This window comes from Fundulus heteroclitus, unplaced genomic scaffold (genome assembly GCF_011125445.2).
Source record: "Fundulus heteroclitus isolate FHET01 unplaced genomic scaffold, MU-UCD_Fhet_4.1 scaffold_92, whole genome shotgun sequence".
In the NCBI taxonomy this organism is placed as follows: domain Eukaryota; kingdom Metazoa; phylum Chordata; class Actinopteri; order Cyprinodontiformes; family Fundulidae; genus Fundulus; species Fundulus heteroclitus.
In genome coordinates this window covers 605543-623446 of record NW_023397384.1, presented here as the reverse complement: position 1 = coordinate 623446, position 17904 = coordinate 605543, and the positions used below count along the sequence as shown (strand labels likewise).

Here is a 17904-nt window from a genome sequence, read left to right as displayed (position 1 = left end):
TCTACAGATACTCGCTGCTTTCTTTGCAGAAAATGACTCGAGAGTTTTCACTCCACACTGGACAGCGATAGTCTGCTCACAACTTGCTTTTACTTCTTAGCTGTTTTGAGCTAAAAATATTCTCATTAAACTAGTCCCATCAGCAGAGCACTTATTTTCATTTGGCAAAAAGAAACCAAAAATAATAGCAGCCTCTGAGCTCACTCAGACCATGTCCCTGCTGTTGTCTGTATTTTGTGTGCTTGGAACTGTTTTTTATCATTATTTTACTTTTATGCATGCATATAAATGCTTGGTTTGCACGTGGTTTAGATGGAAACTTGATCACCGGTGTGGCGTCTCTGCGTATTTTTTACCATATAATTAATGTTGTCTCAGAGCATGCATGCCCATGCACACCGACACTGCATGCCTTTCTCTTGCTCTCCTGCTGTTTAGCAATCTCTCGTTCTTTATCCCATTTTTTTAGGATGCACACTTCAACCACTACCTGCAGCCTGGGCTCTGCTGATGAAAATGCAGTGACTCAGGCCGATGAGGGGCTCAAGACTGTCCACCTGGAGCTCACAGAGACTTGTCTAGACATGATGGCAAGATACGTGTTTTCAAACTTCTCTGCTTTGCCAAAGAGGTCAGTGAGTTGTTTGACTATATCCGGTTGTAAAGATTTAAAATGGAAATACAGATTTTAGTCAGTTCGTCCCAAACCGATTGCTCAACATTGGAGAACAGTCTTGTGAAAACAACAAATCAATATAAAAAAAATATATATATATTTTTTATCCTTTCTGTCATGGGTGGTCACTGACTACTTATATTAGGAGCAACAGTCAGACCATTGGAGATTGGCATCAGCCTTATAACTTTAAGACACAGAAAATATGTTTCATACATTAATCAAAATCTCTTTCTGAAAATCTTCTGTTTTCTGTGCTTCCTTTCTTATTTTCTTATTTCCTGCTTTTCTTCCTCGCGTTCTAAAATGTTCTACCCTTCTTTCTTGATTCTGTTCTTCCAACTTTCTCCCTCCTCCTGCAAGTTCTTTCCTTTCTTGCCTTCCTTGATTCCTTCCTTCCTTTTTTGTGCTGCCTAAAACCTGACAGTAACCATAAAGCTTAGGTTATCTTTAGTTTTGTTAATTCTAACATACATTTACAGGACAAAGAACTCTGGAAAGATTAGTCTTAGAAAAATAGGAATAACTTGAGCATTTAATACTAGAAATTAGCACAATTAGCGCTGTTAGCGTTAGTACGTTTAAACATTGATTTCTGTACTTGTGGAGCATAACCCCTTATTTTATTGCTGAAATATCCAAAGAACTGCCAACATTTCTAAACCCAGCATGCTATCTGGCAGACTGAGGTAGAACGTTCCAAAAGATAAAACTGAACATTTTCTGTAATATATTCAGCTTCCCGTTATCTTCCAAAAGTCTAATTGTTTGTATTTTCTACAAAGAAATGTTGACTGCTACTTTTAAACAGTTTCTCTTTTAAAAAGGTTGTTAAAGCTTTTGTGCTTCATCTTGAGTGTTTAATACCTCATTTAGACTTAAATGGTTATCTTTGAGTCCTCTTCTTTCTCTCAGTAAGGAACTCCACTCTGAAGAAAGTTTTATTCACTTCTGTAACTTGCTAGTACTTGGCTATGGTGGGTTCAGTGAAAATAAACAGAAACAGATGTTTACGTTACCGCCAAGCCGACTGGTCAGCTGGAATGGTCTGATTTCTGTCACCAGCCAGTTTCTTGTGCTATTGCAATATTTATTGTAGCTGAAGCTATATAGTTGTAATTGTTAAGGAAAATGTTAATGTTTTGTCTCCCTGCTGTCTTCTTAGGTCTCCCATCGCAGAGTTTTTATTAGCCGGAGGTCGCAGCATGACCTGGTTGGTGGGCAACAAGCTTGTCACCATTACAACCAGCGGGGGAGTCCGAACGCAGGCGTTGCTGGGCCTGGATATGTCTGAGCGTCTGAGTGGAGGAGGGGAAATGACGAGGTGATGCAAGCTTGCAGACACACCAACTTGACTTATGTCGTTTGGTTATTTATTTATTTTTTTTTCCTATTTGAAGCATTCACTTTTGCTTCTCAGTGACAGCAAGGTTTGCTTTGGTGTTAAATTTCCCAATGACGTAATTTTCCTTCAAAAATTCAAAGGGATTTTTTTGTTTTCGTAGGGATTAATTGTCAAGAGAGGAAATACAGTTGCAACTCTCCCCTCACAGGCCACCAGAACATACCATACAAAGTTCCCCAACCAAATTAAAATTAGAGGGTCCATATTTGAAGAATACTCCCTGATTTTTAATTTAAGTCATTCTATTCTTTACACAGTGTTTTTACAGTCACAGAGCTGTCCTCCCCGTGCAATGCATTCAAAACAAATTATAGCTGACATGATCCACTTCTTAATTCAACGGCAGCATGCTCTTCACGTTTCTGTTGTGCAAAATTAAAACGCAGCTTCAAGCTAAACGCTAATTGGTTACCTGGCTGAGATCGGCAAGGATTTCTGAAATCTGCTGGGTTTGCAGGTCCGATCCGTCACTTCACACCCGAATGACCAAAGAGGCTCCGGCCAAACTGGAGTCGCAGTCCAGTCAGCAGCAGAACAGAACAGCTCGGACGCGAGTCCGCTCCAGGTCAGGTGAGCATGTAGACCGGTTTACAGACGGTCAGCAGTCGTCTGGCTCCTGCAACCAGGTAGTGTTCATTCTCTCCTGGACACGTTGCTCATTTCAAGTCTGTTATTTGGATTATCCTTATTAATGCCATATTATGCTTTCACATAAAGTATTACAGCAATGCATGACTTATTTCTTACTTTATAAAATTGTGTTTGGGATTTCCTGAATGTATTTTTTTTTTATTCTTTATCTTCTTCTTACACTTCTAGGGGTAAATATCTCATTATAGCATCTTTTTGTCACCGAATCAGTGTGGATAACGTCTGTCTTTGTGATTAAAAAGCAACTATCCTTGTTTTCCAGGTGGCCATGCTCTGCGTGCCGGTCCTATTCAGAGTCTCAGCCCTCTGGTTTCCCCCTCTGAGGGAGAGTTGGCCTCTCCTCTTTCTCCCTCCTCTGGACCCACCTTAGATAGTGTCGGTCCTCCCTCTTCCACTTCTGCTACTCTGTCGGCCCCCCCTCCTCTCAAAGATAACCCCAGCCTCGCCGAGTTTGTTCCAATGCTCACTCAAGGTTGGGCCGAGATCTTCATACGGAGACCTTCAGGTATGCCCTCGCTGGACTGGGTCCTCTCTGATGGCTCTTTTTGCTTCAGTTTCATTCTGTCTAATGACATAACATGATACAGCAGTATAAATGTGTCTTCTTACACCTCAGGTAACACCAGCTGGCTGATGTGTCTGGAGAACCCGCCCAGTCCCTTCTCCTCTGAGCTGGGTAACATGCCGCTGCAGGAGCTATCCACTGTCCTGATGGCGATGGAGGGAGTGAAGGAGCCTCCTACTCAGACGGCCAGTGCTCCAGCCAGCACGGCCGCCCCAGCGCCGACGTCCGCCTCCGAACCTCTGACTCAAACGCACAGCAGCGTTGGAGGGAAGGCCAACATGTTCCAGCGCTCTAACACCGGTGAGTAGGAGCATTAGGGGTTCTGGCGCTGTACAAACTCGTTGCCACACAAGCCACGGTCATCAAACTGAAAGTAGTCTGGGGACACAAATTTCTATAGTTTATTAAACTAAAATATATTCTTGTCAATGTATATTTTTATTGCAGCCTGTCCTGTACCTGCTTAGGAAAAGCTTTCCCTCATCATGATGCTGCCACCACTTTGTTTTACAATGGGGACAATGTTTTCCGGGGTTTTGTATTCCCTCATATGGCATTTTGTTTTTAGGCCAAAAAGTTATTTTTATTTGTCTCTTTTGACCAGAGCACCTTCTTCCAGGTTCGCCGTGTTGCTTCAATGACTTGAGCCAAACAGGAAACAGGACTTTCTATGGCTTTTTCTTTTTGTCTGCCTCTTCAACTCTTCAATAAAAGCCAGATTTGTGGACAAAATGTTGAAAACTTTAACAGCTACGAACATTTCTGCAAAACACTGTAGATGTTGAGCATAAATGGGTCCATCTTGTGCCGTCCTGCCCTTTAATGCATTAAGCTTAATGCCATATTTATTACCCGTTTGTACCGTTTCACAGTGGACCAGCTTGTGAAAAAACTGATAAATGCTTTCAAAGCTCTTGTTTTTATTCAATGTTTCCAGTTTAGTGCAAACCTTCATCCTATTCTTTATTGGCCTTTTTTGCATTTGAGACTTTTCTCCAGTTATTTATCTTCTTCTTTATCTTCATCATGATGGAAATGCTTATTTGTGATTGGCTGTGGTGTGTTTTGTGGCTCTATGTGCTCCTGACCCCCCCCCTCTACCCCCCCATCCTGACCGCAGTGAGCGGCTCGCTCTGGTCTTTGGGTCTGGCCAGTGCCCCCCCAGGCCCTCCGCCTCCTGGCAGGTTGCACAGGAGCATTTCCTGGGCAGGTACCGTCATCCTGTGTGACCCCACGTCTCCCCCCCCCCCTTCCAGAAAAGTCCTGGGGTAGTATATTTCTTCTCACTTGTACAAACCGGTGGTCTTTCAGGCGCAATGCAGAGATGGTTTAGAGCCATTTTATCCATTTTTCATCTGAAACCAGGAAATTGTCTGAAACAGCTTGAAGAATTGGACGCATACAATTAATTTAAATAGATGAGACAAGAATATTGTTCCTGATTATGTGTTGAGGAAGCAAAGTGACTTATACATGCAGTGGGGGAAATAAATACTTAATCCATTGCTGATCTTCCAAGTTTTCTCTCAAATCAAAGCAAGTTGTCCAAATTTCATTCTATAGTTTAATTTTAATGTATAAAACAGTTAAAACTGTGTTTGTCATTCAGTGGGATCATTAAGTGGCCTTGAACTCAGTGCAGGAACCTTTTATTTTCCAGCTCAGCTCTAACACCTTGTTGGTAGCTGGTTTCTCAGTTTTCACCCATCTCAGGGATCGTGGCCCACTCCTCCTTAAAACAAAACAAAAAAACAAAAAAAAACCTTTAGGCTTCTTGGCTGCTGCTCTGCAATGCCAGGCTTCAGCTCCCTCCAGAGATGTAGGTGTGAAGAATGGCTACACCTCTCCAGCACCATACAGTTCCTCTTGGTTGTTTTTCCTGAGTTCTTGTAATGCTGGAAGATTTATCCGTTCATCGTTTCCTGAATGTGCTGAGGTCAGTTTTCAGACGGCGTGCTTCGGTTCATACTCAGCCTTTCTTTTTCCTGCCAACATGGTGGGTTGAGATTCAAAGATCACTTTCCCCCGAAGTCTCCTCTGAATCTCTCTCTGCATTGGCACATTTTTATTGCAAGAAACCCACAAGGTATAAGCTTTATTGCCAAGGAGCATTGGTATCTTCCCAGCGGTACCTTTTTGTAAATGTTTGCATGACAGGAGTGTCTTAATAAAGTTCTGTCACAGTGAAGAGGACCGTCACTTTCAGGCAACAGAGGTTAGAGATGAAGAACTTGAAGCTTAAGATCACTAAGAACAGTTTTAAACGTACAGCATTTCTTTGTTTTTTTTCATTGTAAGTAGAAGACAAGTTGAAGGAAAATCTTGGCAGTTTTCTATCCTACAAACGTATTAAAATAAAACTCAGTTTTGTGAAAGACCGGCTGTTTTTTGCCCAAACTTTGTACAAGTCGAGATCCTCGTCATTCCTGCTTTCCTCGGGAGGGTCATCTGTGACCGATGACAAAGTCCTGCCTCCTCTTGGATCTGTCAATCAGTAGCAGAGCAAAAGTTGCAAATTTACTAGTTTTTATTGTTTGATTCTTTTTTTTCCTCTCCCAATATCTTCTCTAACTCTTGAATTTCTGAAATATACTCCCAGGGTACCCCTTAACTTTTGTTGTCAACAGGAAAGGCCCAGACCTCTCCAGGCGCTTCTTTGTTTGTTGCATGAGTCTGGATGAGGAGGGAGTAGATGAAGAGAAACAACCTGCCCAACTGATCTGAGCTCAGTGCTTTTGTGTGTGTGATCCGCTTTAGGTCGTGATCTAATTCCTGGCTCAGAGTGTGTTGATTGATGTGGAAACGCATTTTGATTCTGTTTCATGTCAGAAATAATAATTCGCATCTTCAACTAATTAGACTTCAGAGAGGCTGTGTCAATAATAAATACTGACAGCTGCTGAAATCTTATTTTTCTGTTTTCAGTCTTGCAGCAGTATGTGTTTGTGTGTCTGTGTGACTAACACTGGACATAGTTAATGTGAGTTATTCACGCGTGTCTCCATCTATAAGGCATGTAACGACTGCTGTGTCCTGCCGCAGACTCCGTGGTGGTACTGGAGGAGGGATCGAGGGTCCCAGCCGAGCCCGCCCCACTCGAGTGGGTGGAGGGCGAGGAGTTTGAGCCGGTGCCCACCGAGCCCATATTCATCTCCGCTGACAAAGATCCCCTTCCTGGGATGCTCAGCAGGGTAAGTAGCTGATTGAGGCCTAATTGGACAGAAAGGAGCTTATTATTCTGCCTTGAGCTGAGCGTTCGGGCTGAACTTAGATCCATTTGCAGACTGACTCACGGAGATCGATGTGATTAATAGGCTGCATTTGTATGCTTGTACTGATGACTGGAGCAGAGAACAAAAACAACCCATTTTCATCCACTCACATTCATACACGATGGAGTACTGGGGGCATTTTAAAAGAAAAATGACGAAAAGCGATGGGAGAACATGCCTTTTTGTTGAGGTTCATTCATATTTTTTTTTTAAATCATGGATATAAATTGAGACCTATCTAAAAGTAAAAAAAAATTAAATTAAAAGGGACGTTATTTTGACATACGCACCACCTTTGTGTATGTATATATGTGTGTGTGTATATGTATGTGTGTGTATATATATATATATATTAGGGCTGGGCAAGTTAACGCGTTAATTCCGCGTTAATTCATTAGACTATTAACGGCGATATTTATTTTATCGCGCATTAACGCATGTTGCTCACATGCTTTCAGTCATTGTCAGTCAGGCAGCACTCTCCCGCTTCCCCTCCCCTCTCGTACATGGCTCAGCGGCGCCAGCCAATCAGCACGCAGGCTCAGCCTGGCCCGCCCACTCAGCTCTCACACAAACTTGACAAACAAACAGCTGAGAGAGACCGCAGCAGCGAAAAAACATGAAAACGTCGAGCCCCAGAAACGGAGAGAGGAGACGAAACTTCTCTCACTGCCCCGACAGACTCACAGACGTCTCTGACTGAGGCGTTTCAGTCCTCCAGGGAACATCCAGGTAGATCAGTGGATGGATGGATGGATGGATGTTACTGGAGCCCACACATAACATGTAATTAAGACCTTGAAAGAACCCAGTACATATATTAAAAAGTGTTATTTAAGATAAGATAACATTAGCTAATCCTTTTTTTATCCCACGACGGGGAAATTTATAGGATTAAAGCAACAGGCAGGTGCACACAACACAGACAAAATTACATAAGGATTGAAATATATAAGAGGTGGATTAGCGAAAAAACACTGAACATAACATTAATATTATTATTATTATTATTTAATTGTAATAATAAAATAAAAACCACAAAACCCAAAAGGTCAACAGTTTCATGATACATCAAGCTTAGGGACTGGCTAATATACAGCAGGTCAAAAAAGGCCATATTTTGGCTGCAGTGCTTGCTGTTCTCTTATGAAGAAAAGATCAACTAGTGCACTAAATTCAATAGATGGGTTGAAAATATCCAGTATAAAATAAGTGCTAAAAATGTTACAACACTTTTGTTCATATGGCAGCAGAACATTAAAATAAAAGTGCTCTTTACACTACTTTTGAATTCATTCTTGGAGTTTGTAAATACAATGCGATTAATCGCGATTAAATATTTTAATCGTTGCCCAGCCCTAATATATATATATATATATATATATATATATATATATATATATATATATATATATATATATATATATATATATATATATATATATATATATATATTTATTTTACTTGCTGTTAGTCATTTTCAAATTTCTTAGCGATTATATCTGAGTGTAGATGTGTGGACAAGTTTGGGTGAGTAGCCACTTTCCTAAAACAATTTGCTGATTTTTAAAGCTCGAACCAAATCTGCCTTCATGCAAATTGCCTGCACTCTTGTCTTTCCCATTTTGAATAGTTGCTAACAGGGTTGTTTTCGTTTGAGTTTATTAGTCATTCTGTTAATATATGCCAAAAGAATAATATTGTTATTGCCTCCCTTTTGAATTTCAGTCTGCCTCCACCTCAAGCCAGGACGACGAAAAGTCCACTCTGGAAGAGGTGAGCGAGGGAGCGATTCCTATCGATCAGCCCAGCGTTGGTCCGTCCACCCCAGGCAGCCAGGGTCCTGATCTCCCTTTTCAGAGCCACTCTCAGTCCCAGGGTCACGGACTGAACAAGTCTAGCTCCTCCCCAGAGCTCCAGACTCTGCCTGAGGCCTTCACCTTAGCAGCTCTGGAGTCTGAGAAGGTTCAGGGGGAAGCACCTCGGCCCAGGGCGCCCTCAGATGGCAAGCTTCAGGCACAGAAGCCTTACTCAGACAAGGACAAAGTGGAGGCGAGTACAGGAGTGGACCCTAGTGGACCGGGAGGTCCCGTCCAAGGTGTAGAAGGCTCAGCCTCGTCATCTCAGAGTGGAGGAACTGCGATGAAGTTGGCTTTCCCAGCAGCGCCAGCGCAGCCTGGACCCATCTCTCCCGGTGGAGGCCACCGACCCCGCGGCCACACCATCTCTGTCTCAGCCCCGTCCTCTAGGAGAGAGAGAAAGACGGAGAGGGACTCCTATCACAGCCGACCCGGGTCCGGCAACGCAGAGAAGATCTCTGGACTGAGTCCCAGGTAGTCAGCAGTTTAGAAAAGGCAGGACTGTGGCTTTAATTCGCTGGTACTGACCCATAGTACCTCTGAACAGATGTCTGCTGTTGGAAGAATCCAAAGATCTAAAATTCATCTGTGGTTTAGAGGTTTTAGATAAAATAATATAAAAGATTGGAGGAGGGATTTCCGTTTTTGTGGGTTATTTTTGGGTAGTCAGGGTCTTACCTGCAGCAGGCCGGTAAATCTTAAGGAGCTGGTAAGAGGCCTCACTTGCAGGCAAAGTTAACATAACAAATTATCTTAGGTGCATTTTTACATGAAAATAAATAAATAAAAAATCTAAATTGTTTAGCTGCTTGAGCGGAAAAAAAAACATAGCTTAGTCATTAAAGCCTTTTTACTGTTCACTGCAAACAAAATAAACCACAATACCCCTTTTTAGATACCAAGTTTATTCCTAGAGTAATCTTGAATGTACATTTATTTGCCAAACAGTCCTTGAAAGCCTCTGTTTAGAATTTAAGTGAATTTAATGTATAACATTTCCGTGTCTGTATAATTAGTTTGTTTTTTTGTCTTTTTTAGCTTTGTCTTCCTCCAGCTGTATCACTCTCCTTTCTTTGGGAATGAAGCCAATAAGCCGCTGCTGCTGCCCAAAACTCAGGTGAGCTGTTGGGTCCCCCGCTGTTGATTTGATCCCGTCAATAAAAACGAAGCGCTGCAGAGTTGGTTGTGCAACAGGTCGCATATACAGTCAAAGCACACCCTCTTTCAATTCCTAGCAATAAATCCGGACATAATAAAATTATCTGGTTTTGAAGATGTTCTAAAATTATTAAAATCTAACATTAATTGCACTAAACACAGCTGCTTTGGCTGATAAAGCCAAAAAAGAAATGGACCGTTTAATTCAAGTGCTTGTAGAACCAGATTTAAATTGGCTATTAATTATTTAAAGTAGACTTTGTCTACGTTAGAGTGCTGCAGGACATGGATCATCGCTGTTAGACAGGGTGAGGTTAGCTGTAGGCGTGACAAAGAAGATCAAGGTGGAAGTGGGGCTAAATCAAGGGTCGGTTCTGAGCCGCTTCTTGTTTGCTGTGATGGTGGACAGGTTGACAGATGAGGTTATACAGAATCCTCCATGGACTATGATGTTTGCAGATGATGTTGTGATCTGTGGTGAGAGCAGCGAACCGGTGGAGGAAAACCTAGAGAGATGGAAAGGAGGGGAACGAATATTAGCCGTAGCAACACAATATGTGTGTGTGTGTGTGTGTGTGTGTGTGTGTGTGAACGAGAGGGACCCAAATGGAGTCATGAGGTTACAGGGAGAAGAGATAAGGAAGGTGGAGAATTTTGAGTACTTAAGGTCAACAGTCCAAAGCAACAGGGAATGAGGAAAAGAGGTGAAGAAATGTGACAGATGTCTGATAAGAGTATCAACAAGATGGCGGTGAGAGCAGCGACGATGTCTGGTTCAGAGACAGCGGCACTGAGGAAGACACAGGAGGCAGAGCTGAAGGTAGCAGAGCTGGAGATGTTGAGGTTCTCTTTAGGAGCGATGAGGATGGATAAGATCAGGAATGAGTTCATCAGAGGTTCAGCTCATGTTAGATGTTTTGGAGCCACAGCCATATATTACAGACTGAGATCATTTGGACGTGTACAGCAGAGGGATGGTGAGAACGCCAGCAGAAAGATGTTGAGGCTGAAACTGAGGATTAGAAGATGACCAAAGAGATTTATGGAGGACATGAAGGTATCTGGTGTGAGAGAAGAAGATGCAGAAGATAGAGTATGATGGAGACAGAGGACTCACTGAGGCGACCCCTGAAAGGGAGAAGCAAAACGAAGACGACTTTGTCTGAATTCAACTTGAAACTTAGAGTTGAAATAGGGTGTACTTACTTTTTTTATGATCTGTTGTTTGTTGTGACGGTTGCACAAGCTGTCATCTATTAGCTTCATACCCAAGAAGTTTTGACATAATAATATGGAAACATCCCAAATCTCTAAATAGAATACAAATTTAATTTTATTGACCAAATATACTGCTCCAAAAAAAAAAAAATTGCCGGAATAAATTTTGCCTCAGATTTCTAAGCGTGACAAATGCGTCTGACAAAAGGTGACTCTTGTTAAAACGTGTGCTTTAATCCCGTCTCTCGTTAACCCGTCTGTGTCCGCTGTGCTCTCATCTCGTCTTCTGCTGCAGGTGATTGATCGGGCCGTGAAGGTTCTGGACCAGATGCCTCCTTATGATACCCATAAGATTGGAGTAGTGTTTGTAGGAGCTGGTCAGGTGAGGACACACCCAATGTGAGCTGACTGGCCTATCACATCGTTCAGGGCTGGGAGTTCTTCCCTTTTAGTGGCGTACATTAATTCGTCGCGTTCGTTCTCTCTCTCTCTCTCTCTTTAGGTCAACAATGAGGTCGCAATCCTGTCCAACGAGTACGGGTCAAACCGCTACGCCGCCTTTCTCACTGGTTTAGGGAAACTAATCCACCTGAAGGACTGCGACCCGGACCAGATCTTCCTGGGGGGCCTGGATCAGTACGGCGACGACGGAGAGTTTACCTACTGTTGGCACGACGACATCATGCAGGGTGTGTTCACGCACGTCACAACACAACACCGGGCGATGGCGACTAAAGTCTGGCGCTTAAACTTTGGACGAACCTGTGTGTCTGCAGGCATCTTTCATATCGCCACGCTGATGCCCAACAGGGAGAGTGACAAGGGCTGCTGTAATAAAAAGCGCCACATCGGCAACGACTTTGTCATTGTGGTGTATAACGACTCGGGAGAGGATTACAAACTGGGTACTATAAAGGTAAATGTGCAAACTCACTCAGAGAAATCATTTGAATGCGTTTTAGTGTTATTACAAAGTACATTTCTCTCCTTTTTTAGGGCCAGTTTAATTTTGTGGAGGTCATTATAAAACCGCTTGATTATGAATGCAACCTCGTCTCTCTCCAGTGTCGAAAAGGTGAGTTAGCTTCTGTCCTTTCTGCTGCTCATTATTTTTCTCGTGCTTCACTTTCTTCGCTCTTCGCTCTGTTTTTCAGATCTGGAGGGCTTGGTGGACACGTCGGTGGCAAAGATAGTTTCCGACCGCAACCTTCCACTCTTAGTTCGACAGATGGCTCTGCATGCAAATGTGAGTCTGTACCTGATTTCTCTGGAAAATATTCACACCTGTTCAACTTTTTTTTTTTTTTTTTTTTTTTTAAACACTTTGTCAAATTTCAACCACAAACCTCCATCTATTTCCTTAGCATTTATTTTGTGTTAGACCAACACAAAGTAGTATCGTAATTAAAGTTCAAGGAAAGGATTTATGGATTTCAAATATTTTACAACAAGAATTCTGGAAACTTCAGAGTGATTTTTGTATTCAGCACACCTGAGTCGATTCTTGAATTCTTAAATAAAAGTAAGATAAATTAAATTTTTGGCTGGGTCAGCTTACCACAGATTCTCAACTGTCTTGTCGACTCTGACTGGGCTGTTCTAACACATAAAAATGCTTTAATCTAAAGCATTTCATTGAAGCTCTGTCAAATTAAAACAAACAAGCTCAAATTAAGTCTCACTGAGGTTGAAAGCTAAAGAATGAAACGGGTTTTAAAAGCAACAACAAAGAGGGCTCTGCCCCTCTGAGGCTCCTAGACCATGATGATGATGATGATGATGATGATGATGACTTTATTTACATGGTGCTTTCATTCAAAGTGCTGAACAGTAGGTGATTAAAGATAGTAAAACAAGAAATAAAACAGCACGATTTAAAAATGGGTAAAAACATAAAAACTAAAGGAAACACCAGTATTAAAACAATATAGGTTAGGCATTGAATTAGGCTGCATAAGATAAAGTGAACAAGTGTTCACTTTATCTTATGCAGCCTTTTTTTTTAGCTTGGCTTTAAAGACCTTCACAGGACACGGCTGCCGAATGTCTAAAGGGAGATTGTTCCACAGAGATGGGACAGGAAAGGAAAAAGCACGCCCCCCTACAGTTTTCCTTTTAGCCTTAGGGACTTTTAAAAGGACCCATGCCCTGAGATCGAAGAGCACAGGGTGGAGCATACAGGTGCAAAAGGTCGGATAAATAAGAAGGCGCCAGACCATTTAGTGCCTTGTAGGTGAGCAGCGAGGTCTTAAAATCAGCTCGAACCTTACAAGGCAACCAGTGAAGGCATGTCAGTGATGGGGTGATGTGTTCATATTTCCCAGTTTTGATCAAGATGTGAGCAGCTGCCTTTTGAAACATCTGCAGGCCTCTAAAACTTTTCCTTGGTAACCCAAACAGGAGAGCATTACAATAATCAATGTGCGAAGATACAAATGCATGACTAAGAACTGCTGTATTTTCGAAAATAAAAAAATAAATGATTTGGGAAATGTTCCTAAGATGATAAAACAAAGGCCTTGTGACCTCTTCAATGGGAGATTCAAAGGAGAGCACCAGGTCAAACCACACACTCCCAAGCTCTTTACTTTGTCCCTACATCTTGACATGTCGGCCGAACAGTGGCTCCTGCTGGTAGCACTGGTATCAGCAGGAGCCACTGTTCGGCCTACCTCAGGGTCCGAGTAGGAAAGTAGGGATGAAGAAACTCAGAGGAACATTATTCAAACAATTAAAAACAAAAACAAGAATTTTTAAAGCTAGCTCTAAAAGACCGAGGCAGCTCATGGAGAGAGGCCAGAACAGGAGTGATAGGTTCTGTTTTTTGAACACGTCGCCATTCCTTGTCTCCGTCTCTGCTCCGTCTTCTCTAACCTCCAGTCGATCGAGGTAGATGACCGTTCACACTGAGCCCAGTTCTGCTGGAGGTTTTCCTCTCCACTGTTGCTACATGCATGCTCGGCATGAGGGATTAGTGCAAAGTCAGCTAAACAGTTAATAATAATAGATTTTATTTGTAATGCACTTTACATTCAAGACAGACCTCAGATTCCTACAGGTAAGATCATCAAAGCAAGATAAAAACATCAGTGTAAATATATATAAATAAGTTGTGCAAAAACATTATTGTGCAAGGTTAAAACTTCTGCTAAAAAGAACGTCTCAATAGTCTGTGGTTCTCTTCGATGGTCAGGGAGGGCATTATAAGTCCGAGGAGCGGCCGAGCAGAAGGCACGATCGCCCATGGTGCTCAGCTTAGTTCAGTTCAAGCTACAGTCTGGCTTCCCTTAGACGTGTTGTGAATTTGTGCTTGAGCACCAGTTAGAAGATGTGAAGCAGCGTTTTGAACCAGCTGCAGACGAGAGGGTAAAGACTGACTCAGGCTACGTTCACACTGCAGGCCTTGATGCTCAATTCCGATTTTTTTTTTTTTGTGAAATCTGATTTTTTTATTTTTTATTTTATTTTTTTCGTGTCCGTTCACATTTCCAAATATATGCGACTTGTATGTGATCTCCTGTGTGAACTGCATTCATACAACCTAAGCGTCCCGCATGTGCAGTAGAGGACGCGATGACGTAATACGTAGCAAGCGTGCTCAGTGTTTGCGGAAGTAAACATGGATCGTAATGCTGCAGCGTATCTTGTGTTCTTTACGTTATTCTCCAACAGGAGCCAGCACATTACCGACGCAATCCTTTTAAGAAGATCGAAAAGGAAGATAGCCAAATTTTAGCGATGTCAGCGGCTTTACTGATACGGACTTCATTCATAATTTTCGAATGACAAAGGCAACCTTTATGAGCGTCTGAACGGATCTCTTTAGCACTCTCATGTAAAAACACACATCTTCAGGGGGCCATAGCAGTGAGTAAATGCGTTGCCGTGGGGCTGTATTGACTTGCAACAGGTGCTTGTTACTGCATCAATAGTCAATCTCTTTTTTTTTTTTTTTTTTTTTTTTGCCAACCTCTTTGGCATAGCCAGGTCCTCCGTTAGTGACGTTTGTCAAATATCAATGACGTACAGGTCGGATAAATGCGACCCGGCCGTACAGACAGAGGTCGCATTTGAAAAGATCAGATACGCATCGGATTCAGGACCACATATCCAAGTGGCCTGGGTCGCATTTGAAAAAATCCGATGTGTTGTTCAGACTGTCATAAAAAGATCAGATCCAGGTCGCATATGGGCAAAAAGAATCGGAATTGGGTCACTTCAGGCTGCAGTGTGAACGTAGCCTTAGTCACTCCAACATAAAGCCTATTACAGTAATCTGAGTGGGGCGAAATCAAAGGGTTGTTCAGAAAGAAAAGATTTCACTTTTACCAACCACCTTAAATGATAAAAGCAGGACTTTATAACTGCTCTAATTTGGCTGTCCAGTTTAAAATCACAGCTTAAAACCCAAATCGGTAACAGTCTGTTTAAATCAGTGGTGCTGGACTCACTAGGGGCCACTTGATCTAAATGCTGTCGCCTCTGTTTTCTTCCCTACATGGGTTGGGGTGAACTGATGGCAAGATTTTATTAAGTTTTAACTTTTTGTTGCAACACATTCATAAAGGTCTGAGTTGAAGATTTAACAAGCAACAGTTGTCCTGTTGACCGATTCCTGGCTGCTTCTCTGGGTGATGCTCTCCTTTCCTGGCCGGTCAGTTTAGGGTGGACAGATTTGTCTCAATACGTCTGTAGTTGTGCGATACTATTTCCGTCTTTGGGTGGTGAATTTAGCAGCGCTGCAGTTCAAAGGCACGGTATATAATTATAGAACCTAACCCTGCTTTAAACTTCTCAGCACCTTTCTCTCTGACCTTTCTGCTATGCTCCTTGGTCTAAAATCCCGAATGAAATAAGTGATAATGTCAGAAAATGTGGAATACTTTCAGGGAATAAAAATCCTTTTGTAAGACGTGATGCATCCAATTTCTTGCTAAACACTCCCTTAATTAATGCTTATTTCCTTTTTCTAGATGGCTTCCTTGGTGCATCAGTACAGAGCTAATCCCTCGGATGCTTACGCTTCCAAGTGGCTGGCGAGATTACGGCACATAAAGAGGATCAGGACCAGAGTGAGTTATGAGTTGTTGTCCTTCACCGTCATGTCTTTCATTTATGTTTAACCAATCTCAGTTTAAACCACCGTTTTGGTCTCTCAGGCTCAAGAAGACATCCAGTCCCGCTCGACTCCTGGAATCTCGCTGACCCAAGGGCACACTCAGCAGAACAAGTCCTTTCAGCAAAGCACGTCGGCACAAAACCCGGAGACCTCTGGGCAGAGGAAGCGACTCGTGTCAACAGTGGACGATTTCACTGATTTTGTTTAATTTGCATTAATGGTTGCTTTGGCAGACAGTCGCACTGTCTCTCACTCACACAAACCACAGAATGGTTGCGTTTGCGTCAGCTACTGTATTAATTAAAGGTGATCATTTAAAAATAATCTGATACGTGTCCTTTTATTTCCCTGGCTTGATGAAACAATTAAAGCCTGTTTTGTAAATGTTTTTTGCCTGCTCTGCATTTACATTGTTTCAGCTCATTGTTTTTTTTTCACCCCTGCTACCTTCCCACCTTGTGCCAAAAATCTTATTCAGTGGGCAGGTAGAGGTTGAAAGCTCGAAAGCATAAACCAACTTCCTGTAATCCAGGTAGTACGCTTCCTCCACTCTGAATTATGTTCTATGCATCAAAAAAATGAGGTTGGTTTCTGGTTTAGCAGCATAGTGATGCGATTATTATTATTATTATTGGGGCAAGTTAAAACCCCTCTATTTTAAAATGTATAACACTAAGATTTCTAAAATTTGGACATAAATATTCACAGTAAATAAAGAATATTTAAACTATGCTTTGTAAAATTGTCAAACATTTATTCTGGTTGTAAAAGTTTAGAAAAATAAGAGTTTCAGTGGTTTGTTTGACTCCTAAACTACGTTCATTTTCAAAACTACAGGTCCGGTCTAAAACTGATCTAACGTATTGATGCATAATAACAACTCAAAAAATGCAAAATGGTGTTTTTCAAAGCGTTTTTACTGAATGATTTTCTGGGTCACCTCTTTTTTTTTTTCTTTCTTCCTAAATCCACCTTTTAAGTTTTAACTTTTTCAAGCGAATGTGGTTTCATCCTAATTTCATATAAGGCTTAAAACACAGCCAATATAATACATTAAAATATCTCAGAAGAAGGTCATGCAGAACTTGGCGGGATGTGAACCTTTTAACGTGTAATGTTCTTTATCAACATCCTGCAAAGGTTTATATGACTAGACTATCTACAAATAGCTACATAAAATGTTTTAAAAATAAATAATTGAGTAGCCTCAATTATACACAGATATTAATTAAATATGACAAAGATGATTTTGCTATTTTATTACTGTAATGGTTATAATGAAATGATTATGGAATCACATCAATCAACAATTTATTTCATTTAATACAGTCTATGATTTAGACTGTATTAAATTATCCTGCAGGGGCGGCCTTTTGCTGCAACCCAACCCGAGGATGATATTACAGGGCCTGATACCAATATTGGATTGTTTTGGTCCCACAATTCACCATAAATTACTAATGAATCAAACCTCACTCTAACCCCAGGAAGTTTAACCATTTTCCATCAGCATAAAGCTTTATTTAGCCCCAAAAACCAGAATAATTTACACCTTGCAGAGTCCAGCTGTCAAACACTTTATTCGACTTTGTCAAGTGCAAAAGCATGAGAAGTGCAACTACAACTGCATGGATACAAAGGGGGGGAAATGCGCAGGCAATTGCTCTTTAAAATCAAAAACGCTTTATACAAAAACAGCTTGGACATAAACGGTTTAGCTTTGGCACCGTGCTCTTCCAGACTGCACACTAAGCCAGGAGCGGTGACGGCTGAGCTTCCTGTGGGTTTCTACTAAACTATCAGTTCTGTCAAATGATTTAAAAGCTTTGGCTGTTGTGCATCAGTTAGACCAGAAAAAAATTAACGGAAAACCTTGGAGGTTGCAACGCCAGTGCTCGACCTAAGTGTGTGTGTGTGTGTTGCAATAAGCGCAAATAAGACGGATCACAAAAAGCAGGAATACATACATCCTAAGGCCCAA

The 17904-nt window shown here is 41.7% G+C and overlaps 1 protein-coding gene across 8 annotated transcripts in view; it reads left to right on the top strand.

The window, feature by feature from the left end:
• Nucleotides 1–16247, top strand: part of tsc2 (TSC complex subunit 2) — a 43274-nt gene extending 27027 nt beyond the window's left edge. For 7 of the 8 annotated variants that reach the window (XM_036134814.1, XM_036134816.1, XM_036134819.1 and 4 more), the window contains 16 exons: nt 470–631; nt 1842–2000; nt 2539–2651; nt 2995–3237; nt 3349–3597; nt 4418–4507; nt 6340–6488; nt 8298–8902; nt 9467–9545; nt 11100–11186; nt 11307–11493; nt 11581–11720; nt 11801–11879; nt 11959–12050; nt 15778–15876; nt 15964–16247. In XM_036134814.1, coding sequence (XP_035990707.1) covers nt 470–631; nt 1842–2000; nt 2539–2651; nt 2995–3237; nt 3349–3597; nt 4418–4507; nt 6340–6488; nt 8298–8902; nt 9467–9545; nt 11100–11186; nt 11307–11493; nt 11581–11720; nt 11801–11879; nt 11959–12050; nt 15778–15876; nt 15964–16131 — 2701 coding nt within the window. In that variant the 3' untranslated portion in view covers nt 16132–16247. The remainder of the gene's footprint in view (nt 1–469; nt 632–1841; nt 2001–2538; nt 2652–2994; nt 3238–3348; nt 3598–4417; nt 4508–6339; nt 6489–8297; nt 8903–9466; nt 9546–11099; nt 11187–11306; nt 11494–11580; nt 11721–11800; nt 11880–11958; nt 12051–15777; nt 15877–15963) is intronic. The other variant, XM_036134817.1, reaches the window with a different exon arrangement.
• The last annotated feature ends 1657 nt before the right edge of the window (nt 16248–17904 follow it).